Below are 22,004 nucleotides of genomic sequence, written 5' to 3'. Positions count from 1 at the left end.
ACAGACCACTCTTTTCCACATTTGCTACAGTTTTGTTCTTCAGTGAGTCAGAGTCAAATGTATGAAGGAAGATGAGACAATTACCTGAAAAGTATCAAGTAAATCTATTCTGCTTTTAGGTAGGATTTAATTTAAACAATGTATGTGCACTTCTATCAAATTATTTTAGGACATCTTTTTATTAGAAGAACTAAAATGGGAAACTTTCCAAATAGAAGACAAAAGGCCGAGTTTAAAGGGATGAACAATAGAGCAGATCAGAGAAAAGGACTTTCCTCAGGAAGCTAACCAGAAGCTGTGGCAAATCATTTCTGTGCTTTTCTTCTCCCTCGCTCCAACCACCATGAAAAATACCAAGGAAGTGAAATATAGTCCTAATTTAAATACCATTTTAAAATAAATATTTCATCTGTCAAGAGAGACCACAGCCAAGACATCTGTTTTATTTTCTAAGCAAACCAGAAAAGCATTTTTATGCTTTTGGCTTTTAAAAACAACTTCATGAATTGAGTCTGCAATTACAATTGAAAATTAGAGACTTTAAATTCTTATATTGAGACATCATCATTCTCCAGTAATGCTGCTTCTGATGGATTTTGAGTTTCCCTGCTTCTTTGGGGATTTTGTCTAACTGTGCACCAAAGCTATGGCAACATCCCAACACGATACATCGTGAATCAGTGAAGCCCAACATGAGTACCCTGCACTAAGAACAAGATGCCAGTGGTCCTTCACATCACAGATCAAAAGCACGATGGTGCCCCTCTGTTAATCACTTAACTGGGTGAAAACCCCTTTTGTTTGCCTAAGGGATCATCTATCTTGGGGATTTATATACATGTTCTTACTGGAATTTAGTATAGTTTCTTAATATATTTTTTCCCAGTTTCTTCTAGGTAACAACCATCATGGTAATCGAACTGAATCTGTAACTCCACATGAAGTTTATGAAGCTCATATTATTTACTACTAATAAAAACAATTACAAGTAAAATATCATTAAAACTGACTGAAAGCTTTACCCTGGTTTTTATGTTCAAGCAAAACATTCAATCTCAATTACAAGTCAGTTTCATAATTTTATTAAATAACGGAGGAGTAACAGTTCAAAAAGGATAATGAAAAAAATGCTCAAAAAACACCTGTGACCTTGAATTTGTACTTAATATTTATGGCCAAAATGTAAGAGATTTCAACAAGTCTGAGAAAGAAATATAGCACACTACGATCCAAAATTAGCAACCCAAATTAACTATTTGCTGAATAGTGCCATATCAACTTTAACAATAACCCACAAAGACACAACGAAGTTCTATTCAAGTAGAGTTAATTTTATATATCTTTAAAACAATAAACAATGGAATTTATAAACCGTTGCATCAAAAATATATAAGCAATGAATCTAAAGCTTTTTTTTAAATATGAAACAATTGCCATCTTCAAATGGTCCTTAACTTCAAGAGTTAATTTAATGCTGTTTCAGATTACTGATTTTTTAAAAATAAAGCAGCTCCACATTGAATCCACTGGTCTTGGTTTCCTCCACAAGGTACATCAATGTTTGTCACCACACGGTCTCTCTCCACGCTGCTGTAAACTGGTAAAGATATGCATTCATCTGGAGAATAGGGACCAAATGCACCCTGTCAACAAACAAGCACTTAGTTATCACTTAAACTGACAACATGAGAAAGGAATAATCTCTGATGATACGGTGTCTAAAGCTGGATCCTAAGATACTTCTGGTCCAGGCTAACAAAGGAGAAGGATTAGTAACAAAGCAGAAACTTCTAAAATTGCAGTTTCTCAAGCTGAAAATACAAGAACATGTAATGGGGGTGATCTTATGAACTACATATCAAAATTACACGTCAAAAGGTTCTATGGTTCCCAGAGTGGAGAAAGTCCCTCTGGAGCACCAAGGCTGCGCTGCAGGGACCTGCTACCCCAGGCAGGCTGGAGTCCTGGGGCAGCCTGTGCCCTCAAGCACACCCAGCTGCCTCCCCTCCATTCCTCTGGCACAATCCAGCTGCTCCTCCTCTCATGCTGCCCCAGATGTGATCTGCCTCGGAGATACATGCAAGTGGGATACTTCAGGAACTGCACCCCAAAAAGTCTTATCCCACACCTTCCAGACTACTTTATGAATTTAAACCAACTTAAATCGATTTAATATAATTGTTTAATCTCTATTATCATATTCAATATTATTAATATCTAATATAATTGAATCCAAATATAAAAATCGTTCTCTGGTACAGAGAGAGCTGCTATACCTGACATTAGAGCCTAATGCAGGACATTACGAGGAACCCAGAACTATTAACAGGGAAATGTAGAAAGAGTTTCAAGAAACAAATAACAAAGCAGCACACTTGTCATAAAGGAATTTGAAACAAAAGTTAGGGCCTTTTTAATGCAATTCACATCCACTGTGACCTAGTGAGGCTCTGATATTAGACAATAACTAAAACAAGCAAAAAAGGTAACACACACACAATAACTGGTGGAAGCACTCTGCTTTGCATGTCAAGTGTAAGCCATCTCTGAGGGATCTTGTTGTTCCTTTTGAAAAATCAACTTCCCATGTCTTTTGAGCATGAGTGTTTAAATCCTTACAGAAGGTCTGTGCACTGTAGGAGTTGTACAGAATAACTTAACAACCAGAAGTTTATCAAAAGAGCTCAGCTGTTCTCAGAAAGATTATACTTCCCACATTTATTCCTTGGGTAACGCTACTGAAGAAGACAAAATACTGGACTGTCTGTGAGTAAAATGTTAATCAGAGAATTTAAATTTTGCCAAAGCTGGGAGGCCAAAAGCTGGACTCAAAAACCTCCTTTAACACCTTTTTGGGTCAAAATAGCTTTTGTCATGCCTTTCTCAATCCCACTGATGTTTTAAGGAATCACATTATTTCAGGGTTAAAACCATGCTGCGAAATTCTTTTTGAACCACAAATCTTTATGTCCTTGGCTTAAGCACAGTCCAAAAAGTCTCTTTGTCCAGACTTGCTCACATGTTGTCCTATCCCCTTAGTGACATCCTTCGCAGCTTGGGATCCAGCAGTGAATTAAAACTGGAAGGGACCTTCACAGTTTAATGATAATAAGCATTGTGTCAGTAGCTTAAATACTCCACTTTGAGCTCTGCAGCCTTTTGAGGATATTCTCTCAGAGAAATCCTGTCAGCTATGTTTTTTTCCTTTCTCTTCCCCCTTCCCACTTCCCCCTTGCCCCTCCCCTCCCCCCTTCCCTCCCCTCCCCTCTCCCCTCCCCTCCCCTACCCCCTCCTCCCTCCCCTACCCTCTCCCCTCCCCTCCTCTCCCCTGCCCTCCCCGCTCCTCTCCCCCCTCCCCTCCCCTCCCCTCCCCTCCCCTCCCCTCCCCTCCCCTCCCCTCCCCTCCCCTCCCCTCCCCTCCCCTCCCCTCCCCTCCCCTCCCCTCCCCTCCCCTCCCCTCCCCTCCCCTCCCCTCCCCTCCCCTCCCCTCCCCTCCCCTTTCCTTTCCTTTCCTTTCCTTTCCTTTCCTTTCCTTTCCTTTCCTTTCCTTTCCTTTCCTTTCCTTTCCTTTCCTTTCCTTTCCTTTCCTTTCCTTTCCTTTCCTTTCCTTTCCTTTCCTTTCCTTTCCTTTCCTTTCCTTTCCTTTCCTTTCCTTTCCTTCCTTTTCCCTTTCCCTTTCCCAAGAGTTCACTTCATTTTAGTTTTGTTGAAAATGACCTCAAACTACCGCAATATAAATATACAGATTTTTGCTCACTAGATTTTGTAAGAGATGTATGGGGAACAGAAAAGTTCAAACTCCAAGAATCCTAAGGCAGTATGTTCTACTTCATGCACTCATCTCCTCAGAAAAATCTAATGAAATAAGAGGAGGTGCATAATGTCCTGATTCTGGCTTGGGTTTTGAGCACAGTGTTTGATTGTGGTCAGTTTTTACAGTGAAGCTCATTGCAGAACTACTTAAGAGCAGAGAAATTCAGCAATGCTCTCCTTAGAGATTCTTTGTATTTAATATCTAGGCAGTTGACACATTTTGGCCTGTGTTTTAAAGGAATTATATTTTTTTCCAACACAAAGGCTTCAGTTGCTTTTAATTTCAAATATGAAGTACATTGGAAGAAGTTGAATTCATTAATTATTGAACTATCTCACTTTTAGCTCTCTGCTGATGTCACATATAACTTCTGGATTTTATCTCTCAAGTTTAAAGAATACAGACTGCTCTTCAGAAAAACACCTAAAACTACTTTATCTCTAACACAAGATGAATGTTTTACAGAACAAAGAGAGGTCTACTTACAATCCTCATTTTCAGTGTACATAAGATAAACATGTGGTGGTACCACGCAAACCCACATATATTACCAACCTCCCCCACCCACCTTGGGGTTTATATAGTAAGAAGCCCAGCAATTCGGTATTCATCCCATGTACCCCCTTTCAATTCAATTAGAAATCTGTTGACTTCTCTGAACAAAACAAACCTTGTAAACTACTAAAGAACTGTGGGTTTTTTTTTTTTCTCCCATTGATCAACTCTGCAATAGGTTTTGTGATGTTTTGGGAGGTTTTTTTATATTTTCAGTATTCTCGTTCCCATCAAAGCTTAGAGCAGTAGCACAGATGGTGCCTTGTATCTACTTGTGTGTTCCAAGTCTAAATCTTGACTATTACACCTTTAATGATGTACTATAATACAATACTGTACTTCCAGTGCTGGAAATAACAATAAGGGGGAAAAATAAATTGGGCTACACTAGAGTTTTAGTCATGGAGCTCCTTGCACTATATATATCACAATATACCACAAATATCAACATGCCATAATTTATAATAATTACTAAAACTCAGTTCTAACTGAAATTTCAAGGCCTTGGGTGCAGTGAAATTTATTTTTTAACATTCTTCTAACCAAACCTAGCCTTCTCAAGAGACAGCTTTGCAGAGGTCTCTAGGTTTCCCAATAACAAAAGCCTTCAGGCAAAAGATTAATTTGTTTGATGATGGGACAGGATAAAAGATGACATTATTTTGAATTTTTATATACTGATAATTTTATTTATTGTGATAAAAAAGTAGGAAAAAACTGCATCCACCCCTATTTCTCACTTTCTACATTCACACTTGATTTTTTATGCTAAAATCTTAATATATTTTCTTTCAGATCTGCATGTGGGATTCTTCTCACCTGCCTGTTCCAGAGTTAGCGGCCTAGGCTGTCTCTAGAATCCCATTTAGACAGAAATTTATGGCAGCTGCCTTATGACAGGATTGACTTCCTGCGATGCCTGTCTTTTACTCAGACCTAAGAAGGGACTAAGGCAACTAAGTCATGCTGGGCAATTAATTTTTAGACAGCTAAATTTATATGAGACTAATTTTACAATAACCTTTATTTTAATTAAGACTGTAAGTATATGAATTTGTAATTCCTACACATCCATGAAGTTCTGTGTAACTTTTTGATTTGTTTATGAAAGGCTGCTATTGTAACTGGAGAGCAGAAGCAGTAACAATTTTTCCCATTTAGATTATTTCATTTTCATCTGACGTAGCTCTGCAAGCATTGGCTTTTTTTAAGTTGGTGTAAGTAGGGGAAAGGCTTTCTTTGCTTACAGATCACATCACACTCTCCACCTTTTTATTGCTGTTGCATTTCAATTCAATGTTTAAAATGCAGAGAAAATATGTTCTAAGAATGAACTCCCAATCTCAAGTATACATTTGCTAAATACACTTTCAAAAATATGTTAATGTTCTTCAAAAGACGAGGAAATAAAGGTATGACTAAAATAAAACCTTTGCACTAAACAATAAAAGCCAAGAAATATTGGCAAAATGGTAAGTACTTGTTTTATATAAAAGATGTAACTGCTTCCCTTATTAAAGATAGAGTATTTTGGTTTGAAATGAGGGGGAAAACAGGTCAACAACATCTTACTGAATAGCTACTACACAGAAAAAAGCAAATTACGGGTCTTGAAAGTTTAGGGGTTTTAATAATTTAGTACCTGTGGAATCCAGGCCACGTAGCAAGGGAGAACAGATGACACACTGGGAGAATCATGCACATTTTCTGAAAGTTGATTTCCATCAAAACTGCAGCCTTCCAGTTGTAAGCCACTGATCTGCCATGGAAATATAAAATATTCAAACATACATAACAGACCTGAAATGTCAGTAATAAATGATGACCCTTTTACTGTGACCAAATTTTTAAATAACAGGAAACTAATTATTCTGTGTGAGAATAGGAAACATGATTTAAAAGCAAGATCTGGACCACACTTCAGCATGAACTTCCTCTGATTTGGATTCACATGCTTTGAAATGAGAGGAAAAACACCTGTAAATGTTATCGTTTTTGAAACTGCAGTTGCCTGGCATTAGATTAATGGAAATGTGATAGCAACAGCCAAGTGCACAATCATTACGATGTCAAGAAGAAGAGAAGAACAATCACTGAAATAAGCATGACTTCCTGCTTGGAAGTCTGAGCCCAGCTTTCAAAGAATGGAACGGGCGCTTACACAGCTTCTGCAGAGGCAAACAAAATACACTGAAATAATATGATAGAAAAAAGTTATTTAACAGAATTTCTTAGATGAATTCCGGTTTGAAAATATTAAATTAAATAAGAACCATATCTGCTTCTGTAAGTCACTAGGCCAGGTTGCCCAAAGCCACATGTAACCTGGCCTTAAATGCCTCCAGGAATGGGGCTTCCACAACCTCTCTGGGCCTCCTCTGGACTTGCTCCAACAGCTCCATGTCCTTCCTGTTCTGGAAACCCCAGAGCTGGATGCAGTACTCCAGGTGGGGTCTCATGAGAGCAGACTAGAGGGGCAGAATCACCTTCTTCACATGGTTCTTGAGCCCAGGACACTGTCAACCTTCTTAGTTGCCAGTGCACACTGCCAGCTCATGTTGAGTTTGTCAGCGATCAGCATGCCCTTCTTTGAATTAATCTGTGCTCCACAATGGCAGTCAGCGCAGTAAAGCCTCCAAAACTGTGAATAACCTGAACCAAACCAACCCCAAATGCAAGGCTCTGAGTAGTAAGACTTTTTCTCTAACTTTATCTCCTACAAATTATTATAACAAGGCCTCAGAGAAATAAATTACATATTTTTAGACTTTCTATTTTGAACTGCAAAGGCTTTTTTTTTCTCCTTCAACTTCTCATCAAAAGCTTAAGGTCTTTTCTTCATTATGAAAGTGTGACACACCTGTCTCAGGCAAAGTTTATTGTGATCTTTCCTTTGAGACATTCATAAGATTTTTGGGTCTGTTGCTTTTACAGTGTTAATATTTGATATTTTGTACCAGTTCTTTTCAAACTCAAAATCTCTCCACTCAGAGAGATTTTGGAAAGAGCTGTCTTTTTCTAGTAAAAGAGAAGTTTTGGTGTCAATAGTCTTTAATGATAACTATGTATATTCCACTGCCACTTCTGTCTTGCAAGAGTAAAGAATATGAAGAAAAAACATCCTAAAAGGCACTAGAGGAACAAAGTCTTACTAATGATTATACTGAGGCTTTCCCAGAGACTGTTGTTAACACTGATACTTAAAGCCTCACTTTACTATATATACAGGTTACTCTTTATCTCATTACACTGCTGATTGAATGGTTTCAAAGTTGTTATTTATCCTTATCACATAAATATTAGAAAGATTCATCTTGCATGTTCTTGCTTTTCCCCCTCTTGCATTCTGCAGGGAATTTTGTTATGGAGTTTAGTTCGATAAATATGTGTGTTTGGCAAAGTTATTCAGGCAGGACTGGTCTCATGAAGAGATTTAAAATTTATTGTTAGGGTGTTCAAAGGTCTGGCCATCCTGAACATGTCGGAAAGAAGTTTCTATAGAAGTGGGTCATCTATTGAAAAATTTCTTTCTCCTGCACACAGATTTCTTCTTTTGATAGTGGTAGTTCCTTTGACATTATAGTTATGTAAAATCATTTGATCTCCTAGAAAACTTTAACCAATCACAGGAGCTCCTTTGAAGATGAAGACAAAAATTTAGACTTTGATTCAATATTAAAAGGCACTGAAAAAAAACCCCAAAACACTGAAACAATGTACTTTCAGATACTGTTTGGCTGAGTACTCCCTCAGCCATGCTCTCACTTCTATGATAAATACTGTAGAGAAATTACAACCACTATGAAGGACATGGATTTCACAGTGTTTGCAATTACCTTGCATAGTATTTTGCAACTCAGTTCAGAGTAACGGCTGGAGTTGACCATAATTCAAAAACTTTTATCTTTACAAAGTATCCAGCATTTTGCAAACCTGGTACTAGTTTAGTTTCAGAAAAGTTATTGTTGCTGGGCTGGTCGTGGCTGAGAGACAGTTTTCTTCATAGTAGCCAATGTGTCTTGGCTGTTTTCTGAAACCAGTGGTGATAGCACAGAGATGTTTTCATTATTGCTGAGCAGTGCTGACACATTTGCTGTTTCTCACCCCACCCCACCAGTGAGCAGGCTGGGGGTGCACAAGGAGTTGGGAGGGGACGCAACCAGGACACCAGACCCCAAGTGACCAAAGGGATATTCCATACCATATAACTTCATGCTCAGCAATAAAACTGGGGGGACAAAAATGAAGGGAAGGGACTCTCATTTTCATCATACAGATCACAATGAGATTTTCACCTTTTTTCCTTATCAGAACAAATTATAAGACATCAAAATCTTTTAAAATTAAAAGCAAGAGAAAAAAATAATCAAAGAACATGTATTCAAAACAGTCACTAACCGACTGTGTGACTGTTATACAAAGCAAAAAAATAAATCACAAAGAAAATTTCCAAAGGAAACCACCAAAAAAAAAAAAAGTATTTGTGCAGGTACAACAAAGTCTGCACATACAGTATGAAGTAAATACATTGATAGATGTATGCCCAATCGCATGCCAAGAAACATTTTACTTTTATGTCAGTTATCCTGCACACAAATGATATGGGAACATCTCTTTTTGTTTATTAATGGAATTTTTAAATGGGAAAAAGTTCTTAGTAGCCTTACAGAAATATCACAGACACCTAGACTAGTTTAAGTTGGAAGAGGTGTTAATGATCATCTAGTTCCAACCCCCCTGCCATGGGCAGGGACATCCCCCACACTTCCAAAGAGGAAGGAACAGTCAAGTAGCAGCCTGAGATTCACAATGCCAAGCTTACAGTAGCCCAGTTCACTGAGGATTTAAATGGATCAAGTGGAGTCGAAGCCAGCAAAAGTAGACATGATATTTATTTTTTCTAACACTTTCCACCTTGTTTTTACACCATCCTGGTGGTGATTACATTTTGTTTTATTCTATTTTAACTCCTATGTAAGATGTTCCGTTCATATATTAGACTTTCTATAAAAAAGATCTCATCAGCACTGGTGCTTTTTTACAATGATGATACCATCTTTAATCAAGTGGAGAAACGGTGTTCTTCATAACGGCACTCTATATATTCTTTGCATAAAGTCTGGAAAATCATTAACTGTTTCCTGTATCCTAAGTGTCCATGATACCTGTTTATTTAAACTTCCAAAATGTGACAATTTTAATAAAAATCCAACTTTTACTTTCAGACAATTTAAAGAAAAAAGTACTATGGTAAAACCAAAGAAAGAAGAAAAGTACTATGGTAGGACCATTGCAATTGTGGGTTTTCTCCTCTCAGTGGAGAAAGACAGGTATCTACTGAGAGTTAACTCATTTGAGATCTGAACTGGCACATCTTCCTTCATTGACAAAAAAAGGCTGATAAACTACAATTTCTGATCTAGGTTTCTGAAGTCAAGTGGGATAAATTAGGGTACCAGCTACCTCACCATTCCACTGATGGAACTGGTTTTGAGTCCCCACTCAAAGAAGCTCCCCATTCTATAATGCTGACCTGAATTCCTGAAACTGCAGATATGTTATCTTTACCAGTATTAGAATTCATATTGCTCACATGAATCAAGCTTAACGTGTAATCCAGAGGATCCTTATCAAACAAGACACATTTTAGAGGATGAATTTTCTGAATCACTGACATTTTTATGACTTAGTTGTATTCCATCTGGTATTTAGCTTTAGTAACATGAAATTTTCTCCCCAGTTCTCCATGAACACAAGGAAGGCCTCATGGAATGGCATTTAAATATCAGCATGGCAAAGGGTTACAAAGCCTTTCTGTACACCAAAGATTCAAAATGAAATGAAGATATTGGTGAATAAAAAAAAAAAATAATCACTGAATATTGGAGAAAAGGATAATATTCAAACCAGGTGAGTTAATTTGGCAGGATTATTTTACTGCTAAAAATAACCACTCACCTAACTGCTTCTTTTCCTTTAAACAAATGTAACTTTTTAAAAAATTACTCCTCTTGGAACATAAGACTCATTCTTGTAAAGTGAGAAAGAATATATTTTAACCTTTTTGTCTACATATAATGGTGACTGCTAACAGTGTAGCCAACTAGTGTTATCAAAAATCTACCACATAAATTTGCAGATAACAAAAAATGATGTTTCAATACACATAACTGGGGTGGTATTACTGGTATAGTGGAGGGTGTCTCTGTCTATGGCAGGGGGGTTGGAACTAGATGGGCTTTGGGGTCCCTTTCCAACCCAAACCAGTCTGCAGTTCTATGAGTCTGTAAAGTATCCTTAAAGGGTTCTTTAGTTTCTGAGCAGCTACTTCAGTTTAGCAACTGTAGAACTTGATTTTTTCTTCATATGAAAATACTTAAATAATATTATTCATGCATGGATTTTAGGTATTTGACATTGACTTCTGACATTTTTTGAAGATGGAAGGATGGCATTGAAGAGGTCCAGGCTTCTAGGATCTGCAGCCAATAAATAGCCTATTAGAATGAGTGATCTGAAATGTGAAATTCTATTTTGGCTCATTGCTATGGACTGAGAAGCCCTGGCTGAACCTGGAACCAAAGAATATCTGATTTGCAGGTTCCAAAGTTTATCATATCCTAGTTTTACACCAGAGAATCAAACTGCCATAGAAGTTTCTTGGTTTATGTATCTCCAGGTCCTAGACTCCCATCTGCTTCTCATTAAATGAAGTAGGCAACCATTAGTCTTAAATACCAAGATTGAATAATTTTATAATTGTATTCTCTAGTTCCAACAGGAATTAATTCAATAAACTTCAAAGGACTGCACTGTATAAAAGTCAGACTGGATGACTTCAGTTATCTTTTCTGTCCTGACTATCTACAATACTTTAGGAATATGAATTCTTATACATTCTGTATTAATAAATCTAGATATTGCCAGCAGCCAACCCAGAACCCTAGTATCTCCTACAGCCTTGTGCCTGCCTGCATCATCACACTAGAAGAGGTGTCCTGCCACTTGTTTTCTCTCTCTAAGCCTAGCAATCTCTCTGCTTTAGCTGCACAGCAGTTCACAGAGGCATGGTGAGCGCTCTGCCTTATTCACCTGTGTTTTAAGCGTGGCATTCTATGCTGAACAAGGCACTTTGAGCTGCGCAGTATTATCATGGGACCAACACACCTCTTGGAAGACGTAGCTTAGAAAATTTATTTTATAAATTCCCTACAGAATTAAGTATAAAAAAAGGAGCAAATAGATTCGGATTCAGTCAAAGTGGCAGTGCTACCCGAAATGTAAAGAAGCTGAGCTAAATCATTTGAGGCTTCATCTCTACTTTGCTGCCTGAGCAGAAAGTAGTGACTTTATGGCTGCTGGCTGTAGCCCTAAACGTCCATAAAAAAATGTTTGGTCTTTGTCATATCAGCAGCTAGTCCTATGGCAGTTTACTTTGGCTTGTTTACTTCCTTGGAAGTCTCTTTTCAATGCTTCAACCAATGCTAACACATCACCTTAGGCTTAACAGACTTATATGTGTATTTCCTCTTGGTATGTGCAGGTCTTTTTGGACAACTACTTTTTGGACACCAGTTAGATATTAATTAATGGAATTCCAGTGTAAATTTTTATCTGAGAGGTGAATGAAGAGAACGAAGCAAGAATGAGTAAGTTTGAATTTTAAATAAGCACTGTGAGTAGGGAGGGGTAAAAAGATAAATGCTTTCCTTCTCCTCCTTCTGTGGAATTTCAGCACTACCATTTTTGTAGCTGCATATCATTAACCAGCTTTTGTATCTCAGTTACACCAATGTATTTATAGCTCAGTTTTCCAGAAAGTTTATGGACAGATGACGACCTGGACTATGCTAATAAAACACTCTCATAAAATCCTAGTAAAACACCCTAGTAAAATACCTTAACTTGGAGCTTGCCTTCCTGTATTCGCCCTTTCCATGACGCAGTAAATTTAAGGCTGTCCACTGAACAGCTCATTACTCTGCAAGGGAAACAAACATACATACAATAAATCTTGAGAGACAGGTAACAACAAGAAATTAACTTCAAAACCAAACCAATGTGTTTTCAATGTGTACCATATCACACTAAGTCTTACTCTGAAGAAAAATACATTCTTAATTTAATCTAAAATAAAAAAATAAATCAGCTTTTAATGAAGTAACTCACAGCTACTCTATTTCAGTGGACATAATAAAAATGAGATGACTAATATCAGCAATTGATAAAATTTTGTTGGATCTGTGTCCTGAAAATGAAATAACCATCTTCATGCATAGGGAATGATGGCACATTAGCACACACAGAAAAGTAGACTATATTTTCCCTCACCTTGCAGTCTCCTGTCGTAAAGCATTGAGGAATGTGTCTGGATGAAACAGCTCTGAAAGGTCAAGGGTCTCTGACAGTAGTTGCTGTTTCTCTGCCTTTTCTACCCAGTTCTAAAAGAGGGAGGAAAAAAAAGAAAAAAGAGACCAAAGAATTCTGAAGTTATTACCTGGGTGTAAATGTACTGTAACCTCGAAGAGTAACGTTCATTTCAATTATTTCAAACTGGTAAACAGAAAATTAACACCATTTACAAGTATATAGAAAACCAGCAGATTATGTGTATTGTGACTCTCACATTCTAAACAACCTCCTCTTCCATTTTCGTACAATGCAGCTCACTTCGCGCAACGAAACACATCAAGTTGCGAACATGCTGTTGAAACCCTATTTCACCTTTACTAACAGAAGACTTCATGTTTTCCATCAAAATCGTTGTCATTGCTGTCTTTGCTTTACTACATTTGGGCAGATAACTGCATTCCTTTCAAGTGTGCTTTAAGATCATTCTTTTGTGTAAACTGCACATTAAATTCAAGAAACACTTGATTTTCAATCTGCAGTAACAGTGTTTATAAGCACTTAACCAACATTATTTTTTTAGATATCGCTTTGCATTAGGTTGATGCTGACATTTTTACTGTGTGAAGTTTCAAAATATGTTTAGTTGAGACATAACTCACAGAATTCCTGATAAAATAAAACCTGGCCTCTGTTATATTTGGTAATAAATGAAACAAATGAAGGTGGGAGGAATAACAGGCCTCAATTATCCTTACAGAACACATGCCCCAACCTACTTCTTTCACTCTGTCTTACATGCCGCTATGAAACCTGTCATAGGGAGCAGTAAGCTTGGCATTTCCAATCACTGCACTGCATTATGTGCCAGCATGATAAGAGAGACACACACTGCACCTTGCAATTGTCATAAACCATGTGTCTTAAGCAATGAAATCTGAGTTTGATCCTCAATCACTAACAATCGCAGACTGTAGAATCTGTTATCTTCAGGTAGCTGTGCCAACAGTCCACACCCAAAATCTTGGGTTTTGAAACTTTTATACTGTCCATTGTTGGTAAAATTTCTTTACACAATTCTGACTGTGGTACTGTAGTATAAATGTTAAGTTACTGCATAACCTACTCTGTAACCAGTTGCAAGCCATATGCTTCTGCACAGGAAGATTAATATTTCATACTAAGCCAGAAAATAATGTGAAACTAAGACTCCACATTCTCTCATGTAGCGAAGTCAAACCATGTTCTTTTCTAAATACCAACTACTAGAAGATTATGAAATTACTCTAATCACTGAATAAAAAAATCTTGGAAGCTACATTCTCATTACACAATGAACCTGCCAGGCATTCATATGTCATTTCAAAAGTACTTTCCTGTATTTCTTGAACTGATAACAGATTAATAATTCCACGGAAGTATCTTGGAGGTCACAAAATCATAAAAATCCCCAAGAAAATATCACTCATTGAATTTTATTTTGTTTTGTCAGTGTCAGACACATCTCCATAATGTTTCCACCATGTTCAAACATTTAGTCGGTCAAATTTTATCTGTCACATCACTAATTATGAGCCCTCAACCCAAATGATTATGAATCAGTTAGGAGACTTTCTTTCCATTTTCATTAGCTAAACGCACACAGTTAATGACTCTTGTCTGCATGATTCTTTTAATGACTTCATATAACAATCTTTTCTATCATATAGCAGTAACTGCATTCTGGTTAGGATGGATTTTGTAAATTGTTTTGTATAATAAAAATAGACACAATTATTTCAACTTGTATTTAATATAATTGTTCTATTGCTGACATCCAATAAACTTTTAATGTAGCTGCTAAAGAGAAACACTGTCAGGAACATAGATACTTATATTCCACCCAATTATAAGACCAGTATGGGTGATATTAATTCTGAACTCAAACAATTAAGTAGCACTAGGAAATACACAATAAAACCCCCTTTGATTAGATCACAAAAGCAAAGTTTGTAATTGCTTGAGCTGCTCTCATAAAGCCCAAAACATAGCTCGTTCACAGATGCTTAATAAATAACTTAAGATTTAAATGCAATAAAAAGATAATAAAATGTATTTTACAACCCAAGTGTAAGAAAAATAAATATCCTTACGCATATTCTCCTTTTTGTCTTTTATGACCACATGGCAGCATGTTAGTGAAGTGCCAGAGTCTCAAAAGATGACAACACTATTAAATGGATCATTAGTCACTAGTACCTCCACTGCCACTGCCAAAATGCTTGAAAGAGATCAGATCTTGAAGGGAAGGAAGTTTAAGATAAGCTGTAGAAAGACCAAAGTGATGTTTCTTGGAAAAAACAAATCTTCTAACAAATATCTTCAATTCCCTCTCCTATCCCAACTCCAATAAAAACATACATTGACTTAATTTGTCAGTGATGCAAAGTTGTTTGACTTCTCATTGATCTTGGATGGCCAAGATCAGCATTTCAGTCTGAAGGGCCTTCTTCCGTCACCAACTCAGTAGAAAACTTTCTCTCTTCTGCCAAGTACGCTAAAATAATCCACATGCTTGTCGCTGGCTAGACCGATCACAGTGAGAAGAGAATCATTAGCTCCAAGACAGTATGAAATTTAGCTACTTGTTTCTGGCTCAGGCCAATATTTCTGCTCTGCCAACTGCCTCCTCACTCTTATTTTCCATAATATGGTCTTTAACAGGTTTGCTGCAATTGAGGATTTGTTTTCCTTCTTCAAAGCATCAAACAGGTAAGATTTAAACTCAACAAAAACAACTTTCTATGCATGAATTAAGATGTATCTTTGGTCAGATATGGCAACTGTATTATTTGGGAAAAAGCATATAAAAGCTGAAATGTACAACATTTTAAAAAATAAATTCACATTACATCAATAATTTCTACTATAGCAATAACATGGTCTACAAGTCCCAATATCCTCACCCTGAAATTATTTGTATTACAAAATAAAATTTAAAAAATCTATCATGCACTCTCATTTGTAACTGTTTCAAGGTTTCATTATTTCAATATTTTCAGAATCTTTCTTATTACAATGAAACTAGAAATTTAAGTTTGAACGGTCCGTGATAGATTAATTTAGCATATGATGATTATAAACATAACAGCAAAACTTATGAGCAACAACCAAAATGCTTGCAAAGCAATTCCTAGCAGAATATATCAAAACTTCAATTAATGTAAGGTTCTGTTTGGTATAATAAAAGGATTTTTTTTCTTTTTAACAAAAATAAATCTCTAAGTGTGATCTCACGTGGTTCAAATAGTACTTTTTTCTTGTATCTTAACATCCACGAAGGTTCTATTCAATTTTCCAAGAGAAGCCTTCCTTCTCTTCTATAATCCCAAGGCAAACTGAGCACCTCACATTGAACAGCAGAAGGAATAAAGAGGCAGCCACATTTTCACATTATCATTTATACAACTTCGGGCTCACAGGATTCCTCTACAATGAATCAAGTACTGTAAACTTCACCTGTTTTAATTCATTCCAAATATGTTCCCAGAAGGGAACTTTCACTGAAAATCATATAAATCACTATGGAATTGATTTCATTTCTGTACCTAGATGTAAAATTGCATTTGCTGTTATATGAATATGCACAGCCATAAACCACAGAGTTTTAGAGGGATTCAAAGTTACCAAGGAAAACAGATGCAGGTCCTTGGATAAGTCTGAGTGAAGGATGCACAGTAGCACTGCTCAGGAAGTGAGTTCGCAGATAATCAGAGTTTAGATTAAGCAAAGGGCAGTGAAGTAGTTATGGGAGAGTCCAATTTCCTGTTCCATAGGCACGCATGGACGTGTTGGCGTTCAGTGCCTAGTGCCGGCAGGACTAACGCTGTTACACCGCTCAGCGATGAAACAGAGGTGGTACTTCTGGCATTGAACGTAGAGGGGGCAATGTGTAGCTTCTCAGGAGCAACTGGCATACAATAATTTGCTCCCTTGTGGTAATATTCTTTGTAAGCAAAATCCTTGAGCAATTATTTTTGAGCTAATTAGCCTTTATTAAATGAACACAAGAATACTGTGATAGTTCAGGTATATTGTAAGGTGTTAGCATATACTATCTGTCCAATGGTAAATCCCACAGGAATTTAATTTTGAGGTTTTTCTTCTCTTCTCCCCTTCTTTTCCCTTTCCCTTTCCCTTTCCCTTTCCCTTTCCCTTTCCCTTTCCCTTTCCCTTTCCCTTTCCCTTTCCCTTTCCTGTTCCCTTTCCCTTTCCCTTTCCTGTTCCCTTTCCCTTTCCCTTTCCTTTCCCTCTCCTCTCACAGATCAAAACTGCTTTACATAACTTACTATTATTTCTTTATTCCAGTTTGACATGCCTCTGAACTGAACACCCCTCCCCTGTTTATTCAGGAAGTCTGAATGCTATCAAAATAGGACAGTGTCAGACCACAAAACATTAAATCAACATGCTAACTAGCCATGTGCCAGGAGTAGATGTGTGGTAAGGCATAGCTGAGCAAAGCACTGAGGGTGCACTCAATCCCACGTCAATATCATTAATAAAGATATTAAATAGCACCAGTCCCAGCACAGACCCTTGAGGAACTCTGCTTGTCACCATCTTCCATTTGGATTTTGCAGTCATTGACCACCACCCTCTGGATGCGACCATCCAGCCAATACATAGAGTATAACTGGGTAAGGAAGTATGAGAGATGGAACTATTCCTTGGTAGAACCAGAAGCTCGAAACTGTGCAGAGCAAAGGGGACAAACATTCAAAGAAACTTCAGTGGCCTCTCCTTCTGAAAGAGATTATGGTCCTATTTCCCACCTCCACTGCTAAGAAGTTTCAGGGCAGGGAAAACAGTGGCACATAATATTCATCTGCAGGCAAAAGGTAAGACTGCCTGCCATAATCCTTGGACAAAGTCAGGACTACATCAGACATAATTCATTTGCTGAAATCTGTATAGTGATGGTGCCAATGTGACTAAACAGGGGTATACAATAATCAATGAGGCATTAGTGATGATGGAATGCACCCTGGTCACTTGGTTTGCATTACCGGCTGGAATGCACCCTGGTCACTTGGTTTGCATTACCGGCTGGAAGGCTGTGTCACAATAAGGAAAGCCAACAGAGAACTGCTTACTTTGCTATGGTTCGTTTTCTCTGATCAACACCCCATGAAATACAGATTTTTCCATTTAGCATCTCCCTCACAGTCCTTGTTCCTCTTCTGAAACAATGACCCCTTGGACTGCAGTCATCAGTCTCTCACTTTTTTTCCTTTCCTTTTGGTGTCTTTTCTATTCTGTTTACCAGTCATTTATTTTCTGTTAACAACCTCTCTTGAGGCTGTCAAAATTCAGAGAAATTCTCTCAGCCATGCCTGTGTCACAGAACTCTATTAGCAACTATTAGGGCTTAACCTAACACTCAGCTACATATGCAATGTTTATCAAACACACTGAGACCATCTAATCAGAACTTGTTTAACTCTGTGGGGTACATATCCCCAAATATACAGCAATGAAAAGGAAAAGAAGGAAATCTATTTTTCTATGAAGAAAAGGAGATCACAGAATGGAAACAGTGTCTGATGCAAACAAAGAAACTCTGTGATTGCATGTCCATGCCTGTGACACAACATCCTGGGATGCACCATACTGGCTCATGCTCCTTACACTGCACTGAACAGACCACTGCAACATGGGATTGATGCTCTATCAAATGATTGTTCAATCAAGCAATATTTTGTGTGGTCCCAGAAATTAAGATTTTGTTTGAATTGGTATAATAAATTGGTACAGATTGTTCATTGTGCATACACAGTAAAGCCAAGCCATTTAGAGTAATGGTATCTCAAGTACAGTATATGAGCTATTTGTAGCCCATTTATGCCTCTCTTTAAACTAGAAAGGGAATTTTTGTATTGTGGCCAGCCCCACAGAACAGATCATCAGGGCTGTAGGTCGCTTTCTGATGTCCTGTCACAACTGAGGGCTGAGAATACTGGGGAGCATTAGCTTGGCATGAAACAATAATAACTTATTCCTAAAATTATTTTAGGGGCATAAATTATATCTATGTAATTTTGACACAATTGCATGAAATTTCAATCATCCATTATCATGGAATCATAGACAAATTAGAGTTAGAATTAGACAAATTAGAGTTAGATTCCTGGAGGTCTCTTAGTCCAACTCTCTGCCCTCAAAGGAGGGCCAGCCTAGAGTAGGCTGCCAAGTGGCTTGTTGAATGATACTTTAAATCTTCCTTCTAAATGTTTAATCAGTTTCCTTTCTGCAACTTGTGTCTGTGTTCTCTTGGCTGATATTAGTAAGTGCCACTAGAGATGTCTAAGCAGTACACGAAACACTTGAAATGTGCAGGGCTTATAACTGGATATACATCACTAATGTATATTTAACATTTAAGAGCAAAGTACTACACTGAAGTGGCACAAATCAAATGCATATTCATTAGAGTAGATTTGACCCAAAAGAAACAGTGAAGAAGTTCTAAATTACAAAATTAAAGAATTTGGACCTCTGAAAGTCATCTGATCCAACTGCAGCTCAAAGTAGGGCCAAATTCAATGAAGTTTAGGTTGCTCAGGGCATTGTCTACTCCAGCTCTACACACCTCCAACAGCAGAGATTCCACAAATCTCTCTGGGCAGCCTAGGCCATGTTGTTTTCAACTGGACAGTCAAAAACTGGAGAAATGCTTCAGAAAGTGTCCTCAGAAGTGCAGAACAGTAAGAAATAAAATCTCCCCTTGACCTTCAATAAGTTCATGTCATGGGTGACACATACTTTTTTTAAAAATGCAGCTAATAAGCAACAGTTTTGTTTCTATTATTCTAGTAATATCTTTTGTATATTTAACTTGATGGATACTTCTCTTGATATATTCAAACCATCAATTTTTATTTTCTCAGTGTGATGAGAATAAAATACGAGTACATGACTGAGTATTTTCTCTAGCTTGATAATCTACATCTCTGAATAATAAGCAATATTTGGTTTCGTTCTAAATTATTTACTGAATTTGACCAGATATCTAGATAATTTCAGTTGATCAAATTTACCATAAGAAATCATAAAATGACACTGAAAAAGGTAATTACAGAGAACCCATAGGAAAATACACTGTAGGTGTCAGGAAATGCATATATAAAACTGCACAACAGTAAAACCTGATGGGAATTTTGAAAATGAAGCTCGAATACAGAGAACAGCATCCTCACTGTTCATGGAATTAACAACATAAAAATACCACTGCCTGCAAATGGTCTCTTATCCATTCGCCTCCATATAAGGATACACATTCTAACTAAGTTTCTATATTCTGTTAAGTTCACTGGGAAACCTACTATAGAGCAGATAGATATTTACCCTTCCTGCCTTTAAACGGGACTTATATGCCTAAAAGTAGGATCTAAGCTTCCTGTTGCTCATAAGAACTCTTCTCCTTTGATTCATGGTTTTGGTTTGTTTGTTTTTTTTTCCTCAATTACAGCTTGCTGTATATTTAGAGACAATGAATACACAAGAACAACCCTACTAAAGGAAAACAAAAAACCAAAAGAAAACAAACAAAAAATCCCCCAACCCACAAACAAACAAACCCTCCAAAAAACCAACCAGAAAACCCCAAACCCTTAACTGGAATGCCTCCATGTTTACTCCAGTTTTAAAATACAGTCATGACATCACAGTTGCTGAATGCATTTGCATACTGCACTGGCTGCTTTATGTGAATCACAGACTCACAAGGTTGGAAGAGACCTTTTAAGATCAAGTCCAAACATTCCTGTCCTAAGATAAACCATATCCCTAAGTGCCTCATCTACCCTTTTTTTGAACACATCCAGGGATGGTGACTCAGCCACCTCCCTGGGCAGCCTGTTCCAGGCCCTGACAACTCTTTCAGTGCAAAATTTTTTCCTAACATCCACTCTAAACCTGCCCTGTCACAGCTTCATGCCATTTCCCCTTGTCCTATCTCCTGTCACCTGGCTGAAGAGACCATCACCCACCTCTCTACAACCTCCCTTCAGGTAGTTGTAGGCAGTGATAAGGTCTCCCCTCAGCCTCCTCTTCTCCACACTAAACATCCCCAGCTCCCTCAGCCGCTCCTCAGAGGATTTGACCTCCAGCCCCTTCCCCAGCCTGGTTGCCCTTCTCTGGACTCCCTCGAGGACCTCAATGTCTTTCTTATGGTGGGGAGCCCAGAACTGGACACAGTACTCGGGGTGGGGCCTCATCAACGCCCACCGAGTACAGGGGCACAATGCAAAAACTACGGCACACACAACAGATAAACAAGGGCTTAGTCAGGAATTACTCTTATGAAACTTTACTTTCATATACTAAATTTAAGGTGACAGCTGTGAAACTTTAATTCCTTATTATTACTAGACACGATATTTGTGTCAATATAGTGGTGACCAAAAAAGAGAGTTACTGCAAGCGAGTTGTCTAGAAAGAGCAATGGAAACAGAATGTACCTGCAAATTGGTGTATTAGGATGTGTTGCAGCCTTCTCATTAACTAATGGCTGGAATTTAAATCACCGAAGTCTTTGACAGAGTAAGAAGACACATTTTCAAATGCAAATGATAATAACATCCTTTTCTACCTCTTGCACTGTAATTAACCTTTTTTTGCTTGAGCTTTTGTCAGACAAGATTACCCATTTTACTCTTGCTTTCTCTTTCACAGGCAGCTTTGTCCATGACAAAGGAAAGAGATACAATGAAGAAGAGTTTCTTGGAAACTGAGCAATATATACTTTAAAGTACCCAAATGCATAAAGTTCATTTTATCACTTTATCTTTTTAGATTTCTTGCTGCATTGCGAAACTATAGTTGGCAGCTCAAAGAGAAAAATCAATTCATAACGATTAATTTATTACATTAAATAAAATCTATCAACTACAGCTTTAAATCTTTTATAATATATTGCATTTCTTATGTACTCGTATATTCTTATAACTTATGGAGTATAAAAAAAATAACTTGCAATCATTGAAGAAAACCAGATCACAATCTAGTTCTTTTAAAGGTTAGAAAAGAAGATAATTTTCTTTAAAATAAGGTAATTTCTCAGAAAAAACATTGAAACAATGACCAGAGTTTTTTTCATTTTATGTAACATTTATAAAAATCTTTTTTGTGAGTGATCACCCTCTGCAACCAATATTCTACTATCACAGAACTGAACAACTGGTTAGTGGTATGATAAAGGATGCTGCTCAAACTTCTGGTCCACAAGGTGACATTTAATAATTAA

General features: G+C 37.4%; 1 protein-coding gene across 1 annotated transcript in view; it reads right to left on the bottom strand.

The window, feature by feature from the left end:
- Positions 1-1,192: 1,192 nt before the first annotated feature.
- The window catches only part of DYNC2H1 (dynein cytoplasmic 2 heavy chain 1), a gene marked incomplete at its 5' end in the record, with an annotated part of 161,593 nt that continues 140,781 nt past the window's right edge, over positions 1,193-22,004 (bottom strand). The window contains 4 exons of the mRNA XM_084274663.1: positions 1,193-1,643; positions 6,012-6,128; positions 12,269-12,350; positions 12,701-12,810. Coding sequence (XP_084130789.1) covers positions 1,485-1,643; positions 6,012-6,128; positions 12,269-12,350; positions 12,701-12,810 — 468 coding nt within the window. The 3' untranslated portion in view covers positions 1,193-1,484. The remainder of the gene's footprint in view (positions 1,644-6,011; positions 6,129-12,268; positions 12,351-12,700; positions 12,811-22,004) is intronic.

This window comes from Gallinula chloropus, assembly GCF_964237585.1.
Source record: "Gallinula chloropus genome assembly, chromosome: 1".
NCBI classification, from domain to species: Eukaryota; Metazoa; Chordata; class Aves; order Gruiformes; family Rallidae; genus Gallinula; species Gallinula chloropus.
The sequence above is the reverse complement of the archived record's forward strand: the minus strand, read 5'-3'. Positions and strand labels throughout refer to the sequence as shown.